General features: G+C 45.5%; 1 protein-coding gene across 3 annotated transcripts in view; it reads right to left on the minus strand.

The window, feature by feature from the left end:
• The window catches only part of LOC142055239 (tubulinyl-Tyr carboxypeptidase 2-like), a 60,495-nt gene that overhangs the window by 12,565 nt on the left and 30,721 nt on the right, over positions 1–17,209 (minus strand). For all 3 annotated transcript variants that reach the window (XM_075088930.1, XM_075088934.1, XM_075088935.1), the window contains 2 exons: positions 15,833–15,889; positions 6,756–6,830 (listed from right to left, as the gene is read on the minus strand). In XM_075088930.1, coding sequence (XP_074945031.1) covers positions 6,756–6,830; positions 15,833–15,889 — 132 coding nt within the window. The remainder of the gene's footprint in view (positions 1–6,755; positions 6,831–15,832; positions 15,890–17,209) is intronic.

Here is a 17,209-nt window from a genome sequence, read left to right on the forward strand (position 1 = left end):
AACAGAAATAGCTCTAATGCCTTCAGTGGTCTTGCTGGATCACTGTTGCATTAGGACTATCTTCTCCAAGAAAAACACCATGCTTTTGGTAGAATTAAAGATTATAAATACACTGTAAGGTCAGAATGGGGCCAAGTGATGTTATATCATCTGGAAAACTCAGCCCACAGTCACCTCATTTAAAAGGTCACCTTGCTCCAGGCCTTAAAAGGAGCATCCTACCTACATCAAAGTCATGTTAACAATAATTTTTGTCCTACAGACAGATTCTTGCAGAAGCCCATTGTATTTATCATTCTGTGTAACTGAAAAAGCAGTATCTTTTATTAACACATATGAAGCTTTCAAACATCACCACTATTTTTCCCCCTCATTATGAAAGGGTTTTCTCTCTGCTCCCCGAGTGCCTTTCTGTTAAGTCCACACAAAGCTTAGGTGGCCACCTGCCACACATACACACTTCTGCCACGAGGTCTCAGAGAAGTTGCAATTTAATCTCATTAAATACTAGGCAGGAGTAAAAGAATCTTTTGAGGATGGAAATTACCCACCATCAAATAATCCAGCAACAACCGCTGTGGAAATTAACCTTTAGGTACAGGTTGCTTCTGCTAAGTGACTAGCTAATGAGAGTCCCCACCCGAGATGAAATACACAGCAAATGGGCTGGAAAGGCACGTCAGATCTTCCCCTCCGTCCATGCATCATTATTATTTCTTTTCCTTTCTGCTCTGCCCAACTAGAGCTGTATTGTGGCAAACAAAAGGCAATGACACAGCAATGCCGCAGCTGTAATCACACTTTTGAGCAGGGACTGTAACTGCAGGGTAGAGAGTCAGGGAGTAAATTATGTGCCACAATAGAGAAGCAGTGCAGAGCAGGAGAGGGCACAAGCAGCTGTAACGAAAGCTTAGTGGCCTCCCAATCACAGGTCTTCCTGTAAATCAAAGCAGCAGAACAGCAGCATTGAGGGATGCTGACCTCCTTGGAGGTCACACAGGAGGGACACTAATCTTCTGGCTGGCCACCTCTTGCCCCAGTATCCCTCCTCTTCCCCCACACCCAGGAAATACACAAGGATGATACCTGGAGCACCACCAGAGTCTCAGGCGAATCGGTTGATATGGCATGTCCCTATCCCTCAGAGACGCCCCAACCATGCCTACCCAGACTCTGAGATCTTCTGCAGCCTTATAGTAGTCCTTTAACCTCAATTTCTTCTACCCCACAAAGACCCTAATGCCTGCCAGCCAGGGCTGCATCTATTAGGCAAATGATAAATTCTGCTTTTGTATCCCAGGGGGCTGATTTTGAAAGAGAGAGGTTTGGGTCAAAGCAGTGAGAGAAGAATTGGGCCCAAAGCATACAACATGCTTTGGGGGTGACACGCCACTAGGGTAACCCAGTACAGCTCTGTTAACAAGTGGGCTTTCCTGAGCACACCAATACTGCTAGCAGCCTGTGGAAAGGGCCAGATTTCCCATGCCAGCATGCAGCTACGCTAGATCTTCAAGTTAACACAAGCACACCATCCTCTGAGCCACAAGCTGTTGTGCTTCCTGTAGTCCCATTGCCTTCACCACCCAGGCTCACAGAACCTAGCTTGGATACCTGGGAGACATTCAGATCCCAGACTCAAATACAAGCAAGGCTCAGGACACAAAACCCGTACTACTTTCCTGGACAGTGGGGCAAATGAAGAGTAGCAGCCTTAGCCAGTTCAAAAGAAAAGGGGAGAATTAGTTAAGGTGCTAACTAAGTCAACCCCTTAGTTTTAACACTCTGGAGCAGAAAGCATCTGGATTGAGTTTTCTTTAAATCTGCACACTCACACGATGACTCAACCAATACCCTTCTGTGATTTGCTCAAGGATTTTTTTTCCCCCCCTACATCCTGGTGAATTCTAATATCAAAAACAGTCCCACAAAGAAGTCCCAGCATCTTCCCCCCAGTACAGACCCTTCCCTACACAGGTGCCCCCACTGTAGAGCACAGAGCAGTTCCCAGCCAGAAGAGAGACTTGAAGCCCTCTACCTTGTTTATTTGCCAGCAGCAACTTTTAGAAAAAATATTCTATTGCCTTTTTTTATTTTATTATTAATAAAGAATTGGAGCAGGATCTTTCCATGTGCCAGCCAGCACTGTGGCTCTGGTCTTCAAATATTTCTCGAAATAGGTCTTAGCAGCTGATAGACCCACCAGACAGCAGCTGGCTCCCCATGGCTAGGTGAGCTCAGGTTACTTGCCACCAGCAGTTTTCCCACCACCACTAGGAACCACAGCCTGCTGCACAGAAGACGAGGTGACACACTGCAAGGACCTCAGCACACCTGCATCTAAACTGGCTTCAACAGTTTAGCTAAGGGTAAAAAACTGGTGCCTTTGCCAAGTTAACAGGCAGTGACTGTGCAAGGGGTGCGCTAGTGGCAGGTGAGGAGGCAAGTGCCACCCCTGTACTGTGCACCCACCTGCAGCACCAACAGGGACCCAGAGCCGCAGAGACCCCCAGGAACACGGGACGTGGGGAGACCCTCCTCCTCAGAGCCCCAAAGGAAAAAAGCCCAAACGTAAGTCAGCGCAGCAAGGCCCTGCAGAGCCCGCAGCACCTTTAACAAAACAAGATATTCTCAGGATTCAGATATAAGTGCTGGCATCACTTGTTTGACCAGCCCAGCCCACCAATGCTGATGCCCCATGGGTCTATGCACCCAGCTCTCTCAGCACCCAGACTTGCGAGTACTTCTCTTCCAGCTGCAGGAAGACCCAGCATCACACCTGACACCTTCTGGTATCTCCACTTTAAGTCCCACTGCCTTGCAAACCAAAGACAAAAAAGGGAAAATGAAATGAACCTGATATTGAGAAAATAAATGCCCATTGCATCACTTGTGCTAATCCATTTGTTGTTTATTAGTTTGAAATTCTCCCTTATTTAACTCAGTCAAGATGACGTTGCAGTGCTTCATGCCCTTGAGCCCAGCAAGAGTGTTTCTTCAGCTGAAATCTGGTCAAGATGAGCACAGAAAGCCAGAGGGTGTCTGGTTCCCTCCTCTCCTGCTGCTCTCAAGGGCCAGGGAAATGTGAGCAGGTGCCTTGAGCCATCCCAGCAGGCTGTGCCACACAGCACAAGCAAGCTGGAAGGGATGAGAACAGGCTGAGAGGAGCAAGGAGGCAGCTTTATTTACATTAGCTATGCTGAAGCCGCTAGCTCAGTGAGCCCGGGTTCCTCCCCACCGCTCCAGTGGCCATGAACAAACAGGTCAAGTAGCTGGCTCAGTCTCCCGAAGTAAGACTACCAGGCCGGCATCACTCTTTTTGAGGTGCCTGTTCTCCAGTACCCAGCTGCAGTCTGAAGTGACTACCTTACGATTGCACGCGATTAAAAGCTCTCTCCCAGCTCTTCCCAGCTACGACAGGGTAGCATGCAGGAGGGTAGATATTGAGCAGGACCCTCCTCACCCATATTTCAGCTAGCAAGAAAGTCAAGCTGTGGACAAGCATCGCAGGAGGCAAAGAGGGGCACTGCAGGGACATCGATATCCTGCAATGACTGTGGCAAGAAACTCTCCCCCCTACTGAAAACACTTGCTCCCAGCCAAGGGAGGTACCTGCTAGGCAGGAGGAGCAGGATGGGCCCAGGTCTCCAGCGGTGATAATCATCATCCACAGATTAAATGCGCAGAAGGCATAGTGCCATAGTGCAGAGGCTATTAAATCATTTCTCCCTCCTGAGGCATTTCTGTTCTCTTCTTCCTCATTTAATGATATTATTGGACAGGGGGAGGTCTAATACACTGCATGGGTCTGTCACCTCACATGACCTGGGAGAGGCACACTGAAGGCAACGGGAGTTACATTCACCCGACACAGACAGGCTTTGCAAGAGCCCCTGAGGATGGATGCACCGTGCTGCCTCCCTCTCCCCCTCTGATATTTTCCTCCCCCCATTTTAATAAAGTGAATGCAGCACAGATTAAATTCCCTTGGCACTTTTTGGTTTACTCTTCCCTTTCCTGAGCATAAGTCATTTGGATCCTTGTTCACAAGGAATGAGCTGAACAGACCATTACTCAGCTGATGTACAACTGAACCGAGAAATGCCCTGGGGAAGACAGCAGGAGGAATGCCTCTGGTTAGGCACTGATGAGCAGACCACATAAGCAGAGAGATATGAAGCCAGTTCAGACAGCTACACACAGAAAAGCCATGCAAGATTGCTGCAAAATAATATTGGAAGATTTGTATGAGCTTTCAGTCATCTCACAGCAGCTGCTCCCTTGGTGCGTATAGACAGGGTAGCTCAGTATTTTAACTCATTGCCCTATAAAAACACTTCAAGATCTAGTGTGAAGGCAATTATGCAAAACATAATTCTGCACCAAGAGGGATTACAGAAGTGTTTTATAAGAAGTCGCATAGTAAAAGGCAAGAGCAGCTCAATTAAAATGACATCTTGCTAAGCTGCTCTGCGCGAGTCAGTCTTTGAATGAAGGCTCACGCCAAGGGTCTGCTGTAGTGGGTTGTGCTCTTTTCTGTATCCAAGCAACACGGCAAAGCCTGCTAGCACAAAAATTATAAGCAGTACCTTATTTCCAGAGACAGAGAAGGGATCCAGAGGTTAACACACACACATATGCAGGGATGCTCAGCTCAGGTATATGTGAAGAGATTGGTTTGACACTCAGGAGAACGTAAGTGCATCTCTTACCTGGCAACCACCTGACCTTGGAAAGCAAGTCGTAGCTTCTGGCCTCACTGTGTCTGCATCTAGAGGGCAATGCTTAAGATCAAAATCTCACAGCTGAGAAAAATCAGCAAACTTCCCCACGTGCTGTTACAAAGATGTCTCCCAAAAACCCATGTGGCAGAGGTAGGAGAGCACCATGAGGTTCTGCACAGACACAGGCTCACAGGCTTCATACCAGGCACTTTCAAGGCACACATTCAGACAGCCCATCCACTCAAGCAAAATACTTAGGTTTTATATTGCACAGATCATTTAAACTTTAACACTTCTGTTACTGGACCACCACCCCAGCAGATAGCCCCTGTTGTCTCACAGGAGGCTTCCAAGACAGCAAGTCATAGGAAGACAGCCCATACCCTCCCCCCTGCCTAAGCCTCCTCATGAGGTAATCTCAATTAAAAAAAAAACCACACTACCACAGCAAAACATTTTCCATAAACATTTTTTAAAGTACCATCTAGAGACCGAAAGATTCACCTAAATATTAAAAGTCCAAAGAAACTTTAGATGCCACCAAATAGTATAAACTATAGCTGTCAACTATTTTGCTTCCGCCACTGCTCAAAAAAAAAAAAAGGAACATAGTCGGGTTTGAGGCAAGCAGAAAAATCCCTCTTTACAAATGAAAATAAAGCGGTCAAAACTTTTAGATCAGCAAGGATACTTTTAGGTTATCATGGTCATCTATAAACCACTTATCACTCTCTGCTCATGTGATAGGTGGAATAATCAGTTCAGTGCTAGAAATACAGCACTAGAAGCCACACTAACACTTACCAGTACTGCAGAGCAGCATCAATTCCACCTGGGGATTACCTCCCCTATCTCTTTGGTCCCCAAATAGTTTCCAACACAACCCTGACACAAAGGCAAGCACAACAGATCCACCAACATCATTTCTGTTTCTGGGAGGGCATCAGTTTGAGTCTCTTGCTGACATCAAGCCCCCAGGATCCCCATCCCTCTAGCTGCATGCAGACCCTGCCAGCATTTGCAGGGGAAGCTCCATCAGCCAGAGCCACCTATCCCTGGCACACAGGGAGCTAAGCACAGCCGCGAGCAGCACCCAGTGCACACCACAGACCTCCTAGCACGGCGGGGGCTGCATCCAGCATCGAATCTTACACACCACACATGACTTGTTCAGCCCACATCCCCTTCCCACCTCACAGCAGCCACCCCCTCTCATGAGCCAACACCAGCAGAGCCTGGCAGGTAGTGCCCAGCTCCTTCTCCCACGAGAGGGGGCAGCAGCAGCAAGCAAAACACTGCAGAGACATGCCAGAAGCTGGTTTGCTTCCAAGTTTATTTTGGGTTCAGTTTATGGTTTGTTTTAAATCAAAGACATATTGTGGAAAGACATATCCAGCATACAATTATTCCTATAACCCTGCCTTGCCCTCCTCTAGTGTTTTGGGATGATGCAGGTTGATTTATCCGTAACAGCACAAGAGGATCAAGAAGTGAGTCAGTCTCTAAATGAAAATATTCTTGGGGTTTTTTTCTGAGACTGAAGGGGAAGCAAGCATTATGATAAGGTAAAGCTTAAACATTTAACTATAATACACGTTTCTGCACAAAGCACAGCTGCGGGCTGAGACAAAAACTGACATAACTTTGCCATGTAAACATTAGACAAACATAGGACAGAACCTGCATTCCTCAGGTGTTACCAAGCTACAACAATAACTGGCAGAGGAACACTAACAAAGAAAACAGGGATTGTGTAAGACAGATACTTATCTGGGCACTCTGGGTCAGATCCTGACATTACGCAGGCGTGAGGCAAAGTCGGCACAGCCACAGCACAACACTTGAAGAAGGCACATGGCATCCAAGCTCCTACCAACAAGCCTAGGCAATTCGGCAATTTGTTGTTCAATACCACAGCAGTTCCCCAAGCTGCTGCCACTCACCTTTGGCTGTGACCATCTCAAACACTATCTGGAAGGCCAATATATTAAACGGTGCTGCAGTGGAAAAAGCCACAGACATGTGAAAGGATACATCCCCAGGATAACTGCTTCAAGGCATTTGATGGGTAGGGACTCCCTGGTCATTTCTTTTGCTGTCTCCATTAACCTAGGACAGAAATAAAAAGGTTTTTGATTTCTTTCAGTTGGAGCAGTTGACAGGAATCAAAGGGTCCCCTCATACACTAACAGCCAGGTGCCTCTGGTTCTTATCTCAGCAGGCGCTGGTAAACTTGATTCTTCTCTTCAGCAGCTTGCCAGAGCCCTGTTGACTTCTGGAGGATGACTGGGGAGGGTCGGGTCGGGGTGGGAGAAGAGAAGGGTGTTTGGCATCCCAGTGCCTTCAAGCCTCTGGAGGTAGGTTGGAGGAATGCAGTCCTCTGCCTCTCCAGCAACTCTATAAGCATCACTTCAAAGTGTAACACAAATCCCTGCTGAGCTGCAAAAGCTGGCAATCATGCAAGCTCCCACAGCAGGACCAAGTTTAGCTTATTTTCAAAATAACTCTGGCTCTCCTCTGGAAAAAACAGAGGAGAGAGGATTGTTACATGATGGCCCCGTGAAAGCTACAAATGCCTCTGTGAGCCTATAGCTATAGGTGCAGACAAGAATTTAATGCCTTTTTTCCAAAGTCTGCTCTGCAGAAACCTCTACCAACACAGACACTTCACACCACTGCAAGTTGAACTATCATCTTGCTGCTGCTCCCTACCTCCCATGGACTGGGAAAATGGTAAAAAACAATTTCTTGCAGGAGTGTAGGAAATGGCATGCCCAGGATCTTGCAGGTTTACAAAGCTTAGTCACACTCTGGACTCCTGTCTTTGGAGTAGAGTTATCTGACAGGGACAGCACTGTGATGAGAAACAAGCAACCTAAGCTCAGCTCAGCTGAGAAAGCTGTCAAGCCAAACTGACACCATATCATCAACCAGCTAGGTAGCCTATCCCCTTCTACAAGCAGATCCTGAAATCCTGGAAAGTTACGAAAAACAATACTGGAAGGACATTAAAAAAAGGCCAGAAAAGTCATATTCGCTGAAACCCAAATCAAAGGATGACTTCTATTTTGAAGTCTTCTCTATCCATGTCCTTTCCCTGAGAAGAGCTTTGTAAACAGATGCCTACTGTCAGGGAACAACACACTGAATGATAAAAATATTTGTATTAGAGAAGATGATGAAAATATGCATCTAAAACCATTAAAGTTTGTCTTTCCCGCTTTCTAATTCACCCACCTCATGCATTTTAAACCTTGTGTTGACTGCAAATGGCAATACAGCTTCCACTGCTATTACAGCCTGTCACAGCCATTCTGCATCCCATTTATCCAAGTTAGAAATTATCTTTTGATTTGTAAACAACCGCCCTTTACACTCGCCTGCAGTACAGAAGACAAATTAGAGTTAGTCTGCCTCCTACATGCTCACAATTGGCCACAGAAACCCCACTGCTGGAAGCAGCAAGGAGCTCCAGTGAGGGCACACAATGGGGCCCCTTCATCCCCCACAGTGGCTCCTCAGCGCTGGTTACAGCGGCAGCCACTGCAAAGCTCCATCTCCATCCAGAGAAGTATTACATGTGGATGATCCATGGGAGGTATTCATGAACAAGATGATCCACTGAATTTCCCATCTTCTGACTCCACAGAAGGGGAAGACAGCAGGGGGGAGGTCACAGCTGATTATGAATGTGTGTCCTAGGGACAGGGCCAGCATCTCCTCCTCAGGTCCACACCTATGCTGACCCCACTGCCAGCAGGCAAACAGAGTAACTGTACTGGAGCTGCCTCATCACCACGTGCAGCATCGATCAGGTGTCCTAACACCTGCTTTTATAAGCTCACTGCTGTCATGATTTCAAGGTATTGTCAGCATGGAGATAACATTAATGACTCCACAGCCAGGGAGGGAGTCTTCAAAGTAATTGGCCTAAATGAGCAGTCAAATTACTACCAACTTATCTGTTGCAGCAACACTCACGCTATTTAAATATTAAGTTGTATTTAACATGCACTCTGTTTGCAAGCCACATATGTGCTGGTTCCAAAGCACAGCTCTCCAGGATGCTATGTGATTATTAAGACAGATTTAAATCCAACAGGAGAGGCATTTCCCTTGCTTAAAAACACACTGCCTGTTAGCACACAGGTACCTCAGCTGTCCCTTCTGAGGCTAAAGGGAAGGGAGGGCAGCTGTCACTACACAGCATCATCAGACAGCTGGGCTCAGAAGGGACCCTGGGAAGCCCTCCTGTCCCACCTCCTGCTCAAAGCACCCAGGTCCTGGAGCTGCAGCAGGTGCTCAGTGGCCACCTGGGACCTGGCAGCTCAGAGATGGCTACAGTCTTCAGACTGTGGGATCTGCGTAAGGGGAGCATTGGTCAAGAAGCGTCACCAATGGTAAGCAAACAGGCATCCATCTGCACCCACGGGACAGGTCATGCCCTCACGCACACCCATCCCAGAGTCCTGGGGAATACTCCACAAAGTTTGCTTTCTCCTCTGTGTTTGCAACAGAGACCAAAGGGTTTATGCAGATGACCCAGTTCAGTAACCACCAAGAGCATCTGTCTTCCTCTCTTAACAAGCTTGAGATGAAGCATGGCCTTAAACCCCATATTTGCATTGGAAGGAAAGCCTTCAGAGAATCCCCAATCCACCGCTGTGCCCAAGGTAGTATAAGCCAAACCTAAATCACTTATCACAGATAATTTTTCAACCTACTTTTAACTGGGTTCTCAAAGGCTCAGGAACCCAATAGTTAATCTATCCTTTACTTAACCTTGTATCTAAGAAGGTCTTTCCTTTTTTGCAATTTGAATTAGAAGCTATTTCTGCTATCCACAGTGGGCATGGAGACCATTTATTATCTCTCCTCTTGCAACTGACATTTGTATACAGGACAGGCTATAATCTACTCTCTCCTCTGTAAACATGAGAAAGCAGGCAGATTTTTTTTTTTCCTTTTCTTTTTAATCCCTCCTTTTCTCTCACCCCAAATCTTCCCTTTGGTCATTTTTTCCTAGACCTTGGGCAATGTTAGTTGCTTCCCTTTTGGATTCTCTTCAACTGACTTGCATCTCATGGTCCCTTCAGCTGAGCCCACCACACCAATACAAACAGAACAATTTCCTCCTGAAATCAACTTTCAGTATATTTTTCCTACCAACTAGTGCAACTAGTGGTTTTGGTTTGGTTTTTTTTTTTTTTTTTTTACAACCACCCCCATCAGTACGAAACTAGCCTTTCGTTCTCCATTGTGTATTCTCACAGCCGGCTATTCCCAAATCCCTTCTCTGTATTTGCCCTTACTCATACACCTCCCATTTGTTCCACCCCAGCTCTCTGTTACCCTTCAGATCATTCTGAATCTCAATTCCACTTTGCCAAGCCTTGTCACCTTGTCCAGCCTGGACCACAAAACACATCTATCAGCAAACAATTACCCGTACCATTAATGAAAAAAACATTGACCTGGGACAGAGACTGCACACCTCAACTGACAAACTCTGCTAGGCAAGAACAAGCTATTGTAAAGTACCACTGTCTAAGTGCTTCTTTTCACCAGGTTGGGTGCTTATATCAAAACAGTTTCATTTAGACTTGAGTTCCCTGCCTTATCTGGAGGCTGCCAAAAGCCATACTAAGGCAAAGAATCAGCACAACCACAACTTCTCCCTCATTGTCAAAAGCTCTTACACTCTCACGGAAGGAAAATATCCGAACCAAACTATGCCAAACTAAGTTCATGTTGCCTCTCACTCACCACCTTCTTATATGGCAGACACTCAATTGACAGGCTGAGGGAGTTGGGGTTGTTCAGCCTGGAGAAGAGGTGGCTGCAGGGAGACCTTATTGGAGCCTTTCAGTACTTAATGGGGGACTACAGGAAGGATGGGGGCAATCTCTTCAGCAAGGCCTATTGTGACAGGACAAGGGGTAACGGTTTTAAAACTAAAGGAGGGCAGATTTAGACTGGATATAAGGAAAAAATTTTTCACAATGAGGGTGGTGAAGCACAGGAACATGTTGCCCAGAGAGACAGTGGAAGCCCCATCCCTAGAAACATTCAAGGTCAGGTTGGACTGGAGTCTGAGCAACCTGATCTAGTTGAAGATGTCCTTGCTCACTGCAGGGAGGTTGGACTAGATGACCTGTAAATGTCCCTTCCAACCCAAACCATTCTATGATTATTTGCACTAGCATTTTTCCTGAAACTGCAGATAAACTCAAATAGTTCTAGAGGCTTTTTCCCTTATTTTTTTTTTTGAAGGCTGGTATCTTTGCCTTCACCAGCTTCCATCAAAAGTACCCATCCTCCCCACACCCTCTAACAGAAGTATTAATGGTTTGGAGGTTGTCAGCTCTCTAAAAAAGCATCAAGCTCATTTGAAAACAATTAATTACAAGTGCTCTTTGACTTCTCCTTTCCCTATTTTATTTCACTCCTGAATTCTTACCACACTGTCCCAGATGTTAATCGTGACTAGAAAGCCTGCACCATTAAACTTGTGAATTAATATTTAAGGAAGGAGGGAAAGAATTATAAGACAGCATCAAGCATTTTAATTCCCTGCCTGAGCAGGGTTTGTTTCCAGGATTTTCTTTAAATGTTTCCAGTTACCTGAACAGACCCCACATATATGATACTCTAAAGCAGTATTTCTCCATCTCACACCACAGGTAGCTGGGAACCAGCCCAAAGCCACCCTCTCCACAGACCCCAGTGGGCACAGGAGGAGCCCATCTCTTCCAGCAACTTGGGGAAGACTGTTACAGTCAAAAGTAAGCATCATGCAGCTTGCCTCTTTGTGGCATTTACACCGTCTGAAGCCCACCAGGCAGATCTCTATTCCAGAACACAGTGAACATTTCTGCCTCTAACAAACAGGGTGCATGCTCCTCCCTCAAGATCTACTCCTTTGCAGATTGTGATATTTTCTTGTAAATTGACTCAAATTTCTTTCAGTGTTTTCAGAAGCCCACCTGGATTATCTCCTTTGCTTTCTGCACTAAGAGAGGGCTCATAGAGGAGATGGTTTTGCACCTTTTGGATGCTTTCTGTTTAAAATGGCAATGACTGAAGACATCTCAGGGGAAGCATGAATGCCTTTTGCTCCCAGACTTTTCACTAGGGCATCCGATCTAATGTACAGGTTAGAAAAATTTTCAAATCTTTTAACATGCCCTAAACTGGAGGATCTCACCAGCTGGCACCCATCACACTAGTATCACTTCAGAGACGACCACGCTTAGGAGAAGACATTGCCCATTACCTTCACCAGAAAGACTGCTACAGACTTCAGTAAACTCTGAATTAGTGAGACGTTCCAGCACATTTTCCACTAAGTTCTCCTTCCCTAGGCCTTGGTACTTGCATGAGGCCCATAAAATTTCCCTTTCTCAAGTTCTTCTAAGGCTCATAACAGTTTTATTTTTCCCAATGAAGCAAAGACAGAAGCAAAAGGCACCAACAAGATTAAAGAAGATAAAACAGTGGAGCAGCTACTGCTCTTGCGAATCTTCTCAAAACCAGCTTCAATGGCAAAAGCACTTCTACCACATGCTGAACATAGTACCATATCTATAACATTCTCCCTTTGTGCAAGAGAGAAGCAGATGTTCAAATGCCTTCTGCAGTCTATCGTCTGGAAGTGGTATGAGCCCATTTTTCTTTACAGCCCCATCGGGGTTCCTTAATAACATGGTGTGTTGAAACAGCATTATTTTCTGCACCCCTGCTTCACTGTTACTTGGTTGCGTCATTCCCACGTGACTTCTTCTATCACGCTCTTTTACTGCAATTGATTACCCATTATATCTGCAGTCACTGAATGCCTCCAACTTCACAGAGCAGCTTCTGAGCTGAAATTTCTCAAAGTCCCCAGAACCTACCCAAACATCATTTTTTGCTTCAGTCATAGGTCCCACCAATGAGCTGGCACATAACTCGATGGAACAGCACAATACCGCACCTATCTACACCCTCCCCAGATATCCCGTGAAGGACAACAATATTTGTTCCTCATTATGCCTGCATCCTAGAACAGAAGCTTGCAGAAGGCTTATTGCTTGTTGTAAAGCCAGTAATAAAAGTTTGTTGGCACTGAATGCACAGTTACAGATATTACTAAATATCCAGAAGTAAGTTTGGTTTTTTTTCTAAAGCTCTTACATGATCTAGGCTTGGGAGTTTTAAAGAATTACTATTTCAACTAACAGTGCCATTTTTACCAGAATAGTTGCATGAACAAAAGCAGTAATGCAGGTTTTGCCACCATAACCCTATATGGGAAAGGAAAACCAGCTCAATCGGTGTCTGAAACACTTCTGTCACATGCATACACACATCACACATACCATGGATCAGTAGAGCTGAACTCCATGTGGTGCCCTTTACCTACCTAGTACAAAAAGCTACATCACAAAACCTACGTAAAGGACACCATCCCAGGTCAAGACACATTGTGTACTCTGTTAGCAAAGCACTCCTACGGTGGATGTAGCTACACCTGTAAATCTGGATTTTGCGCAAATACAGGAAACTCAGGCCAGGTAAGAATGCATTTGCAGACACACTTTGCTATTACAACAGGAACACCACATACAGTTTACAGGATCACATCTCTACCACCCCGACTCACACAGCTACACCAACAAAAATCTAACATTTGGAAAAGCGTTATCTCTAGTCTAGACAAATCCACAGGGCGTCTGGCAGTCTAGAAGCAAGTTGATAGCTAACAGCAACTTTTTCTTAAGAGATATTGTAAATACTCAATTATAGTAAGCCTGTGTCCCTTCATGTTATGAGTTCCTATAGATAATTTATGCTTTTCTTCCTAAGCGCAGCCACGCATTTTTATTTTCTCATGTATCGCACTGATGTTGACAGTAAATCTCTATATCTAGTCCTCCCTCCATAATGGAAAAACTCATTAATATGCCTCAGCTGCTTTAGGACAGTTTCACATGAATTTATGAATATTCAATTTCCATCTAGTGCTCAGCTTCTTTGTGTCCGGCCACTGCTCTCTTGAAGAGAGGCTGCCAAAGATCTCATAATACTTTCATTAGCTTTGAGCCTTCATATTATGAAGTAAGCAATACATTTAATATCAATAAATCATAGTTCTGGGAACAGCCTCAACTTCCAAGAGCCAGTGACAATTGGAGGTGCTCAGCATCTTACCCAATAAACTTGCAAATACAAACTGTCTTGCAGCAAGCAAGGCCTTTCAGACCACAGAAACTTGCTCAGAGCAGTGCTTGTTGCCTCAGCACGAGACGCCTGTTGTCACCATGCTGGAAGCAGATTTCTTGCAAAGTGGAACACACCTCCCAGGAAAAACTCACAGGTGTGGGATATTTTCAGCTCTGATGAAAACTGGCCTGACAGCAGGAGAACAAATCACCATGGACAACTGCAAGAGAAAAATATCCTCAGCTGGTATGAACAGCCACGCACCCCAGGTGAAGGAAAGGGAAGCCTTTAGGGACACCTCAATCAACATGTTATTCCTTCTCAAAGTTGGAGAAACCAAGAGAGGGCAAGCGCTCAAGCCCTACTGCGGTACAACAGGATCTGGGCAGCTAAATGTGCTCCCAACAGCTCCACTACTCCTACCACTCCATCCATCAGGTCAAGGAGCAAAGCAGAACATGTCTTAAGAGTTAGCACTGTGCAAGTCCAGTGTACACCAGCTGCAGGCAACTGTGCTTGGCAAGCTGGCAGCAGCTGCCCCAAGGCGTTGGACCATTCCCAGGGGAACTCTCCTTAACTCTGCAGAAGTCCTGCCACCATATACCGAGTCACTCACAGAAGCCATAACAGCAACAGGGCAAGGAGAGAAGTCAGACGTGAGTCCCCAGGCAAACAAGAAGGCAGGGAAATAGAGGAAATAGCACCACTTAGGAGAGGATCCAAAGCCACAGGTGTGTCTCCAGCTATGAGCATTATATTGGTTCCCTTCCAGGAAGAAGTACCATCCTCATAAGCCAGGCTTTCATCCAGCCCCAGGAGGACGCCAACCTTTCAACTGGTGAGTGCTGAGCACAATTCATTTTCATCCTCCACTTCCTTGGAAAAAAGTAATGGGACAAATTTAAAAATTAGTAACCAGCCTGAAAATAGGTTTAAGCTTCTGTAAACCCATCTATCATTCAAGGCACAAGATTTCTTCTAAACTAGTTCCACTGTGTAGTGAACATTGCATAGAGAAAGGAAGTGGGACAGACTGCTGTCAGCAAAATGAAAACCTGAAGCACAGAGCTGGGATGGGAACTGGAATTTACAGTGATGGACCATTAGATTAATGACAGCTGGGGAGAGCTAGACACAGGCCAGTCTACAGGAGTAATTATATTCTGCTTATCTAAATTTCACCCTAAAATAAAAGCATAATGCTGTCAACATCACTACTAACATACACCCTAATCTGCTAATTTACTGGGTCCTATTAAAGAGCTGTCCTAAGTATGATGCAGTTCTTACATGTGAGGGATCCCAGCTCTCTGTTGCCAGGCTCCCTGCACACACGTTCATACCTGTGTTGCACAACTCATCGCCAACGAGCACATGAGTCCACCACATGGAAGCAACAGCAAGATGAGCAGCAACAAGAGGAGCAAGGCCATGACTTAAACAGTCCATTGTGATCCCCATGGGAAAGGACTGTACCTGTGATCTCAAAATTCCTCCAGCATTTTGCGCAGTTGATCTCTTCCTACCATCAAAGGGCATTACAGCGCAACCTGAATATCAGGACTTACATAATTTCCCTAAAATCAGCCCAGCCCTCCCAACCCAACACCAAGAACAGAGAGTTTTCCCAACCCTGTGCATTCAGTTTTGGCCTACAGCTATGCAGCTCCCACACAGCTGCTGAGCAAGACCAGACCTTCCACTCTTTGGCTCTCAATGGGTCCATTTGCCACCTGACAGCAAGCTGGGACCCTCCTTGCAAAGGCAGCAACACACAGTTCTGACCCTGCCAGAGGAGCCATGGCACGGAGAAGACAGCCTTCCCAGGCTATAGTGCTTGAACGCCCCAGGTGATCAGCTGGCATGATGTGGGCCAAGGGCACTAAACCACTTCCAGAGACACTTACCCACTTAAAGGTCTGGTTTTTCTAATCTCGAAGAACTGTGTTCCTGTGTGATTGTATCTGAATTTTGTCTGTTAAAGGAAAGTAACTTGACCAGTCAAACAATAAAATAACAATGCTCAAAATGTGAATTTCAGTTCTGATTTCCTGTTGACCTATAAAACAAGCAAAGCCGTTAACCTAACAGAGATTAAACCCTGCCACGTGAAATGCTTATAAATGTCTGAAGGGCAGTGTCAAGAGGATGGGGTCAGACTCTTTTCAGTGGTGCCCAATGACAGGACAAGGGCCAATGGGCACAAGCTGGAACACAGGAAGTTCCACCTGAATATGAGAAAAAACTTTATTGTGAGGATGACAGAGCAGTGGAACAGGCTGCCCAGAGAGGTTGTCAAGCCTCCTTCTCTGGAAACATTCAAAACCCACCTGGACACGGTCCTGTGCCCCGTCTTAGGTGTACCTGCCCATGCAGGGGGGTTAGATGAGATGATCTCCAGAGGTCCCTTCCAACCCCTACCATTCTGTGGTTCTGAAATAAAGCAATTTCTTCACTTGCCTTTTTATATGACATATTAACCAGCATTAGGTGGAGAGTCAAGCAAAAAGGTTGTTTGTCTAAAATGACACTTAAATTTGGCATTTGAGCGTTATGAATTCACTTTTCCTCTGGTCCCATTCACTGCTAGGTTACAAGTTTGAAAAAAGTCTCCCATTCAGGCACGAAAAAGCTTTTATAGCCAAGCCAAACCAATCAACATTATTCATGGTTTGAAAGAACTTATTTCCTTCATAAGTTTTTAACTTAGTCAGCCACAGCTCACAAATGACCTGTAAACCAAAAGCATGGCTGGTGCATCCATTTATATCTAGAAGATAGAAATCTCTCTGAAAAATTCAATGCACTTGAAATGGAAGTAAGCAGCTAAGTGCAACTCAAGAACATTAGTTGACACTATGAGCATAGGAGAAAAATTCATCACAAAGGATGCCAGCAGACAGTCACCTGTCAACCAAACCTCAGCACCACTCGCCTATAAGTGCAAGCTACCATGCCGCAGAAGCATCACCCAAAGCAGCCTCTTCCCTGCTCCTTGAGCATAGCTGTTCAAGCAGTAATGCAATAAATCAGGAAACAGATCTGTCCAGTAAAAACAAACAAAACAACAAACACCATCCACTTATTTTTCCTAGTTTTTTTCCCAGATGAATCTGTTCCCCAGCCTAGCTCCCAACACAGTCACGAGAACATACATCCCAGCAAAACTGTGGTGGTGAAACCAGGGCAGAAACAGGTGACCCCATAGAGGCAAAGGGTACCTTGTGAGGTATAAATAGCACAGCTGCTGGCTGTATAACTGTGGTCTAAATAAAAACTCCAAC

This window comes from Phalacrocorax aristotelis, chromosome 3, assembly GCF_949628215.1.
Source record: "Phalacrocorax aristotelis chromosome 3, bGulAri2.1, whole genome shotgun sequence".
Classification (NCBI taxonomy): domain Eukaryota; kingdom Metazoa; phylum Chordata; class Aves; order Suliformes; family Phalacrocoracidae; genus Phalacrocorax; species Phalacrocorax aristotelis.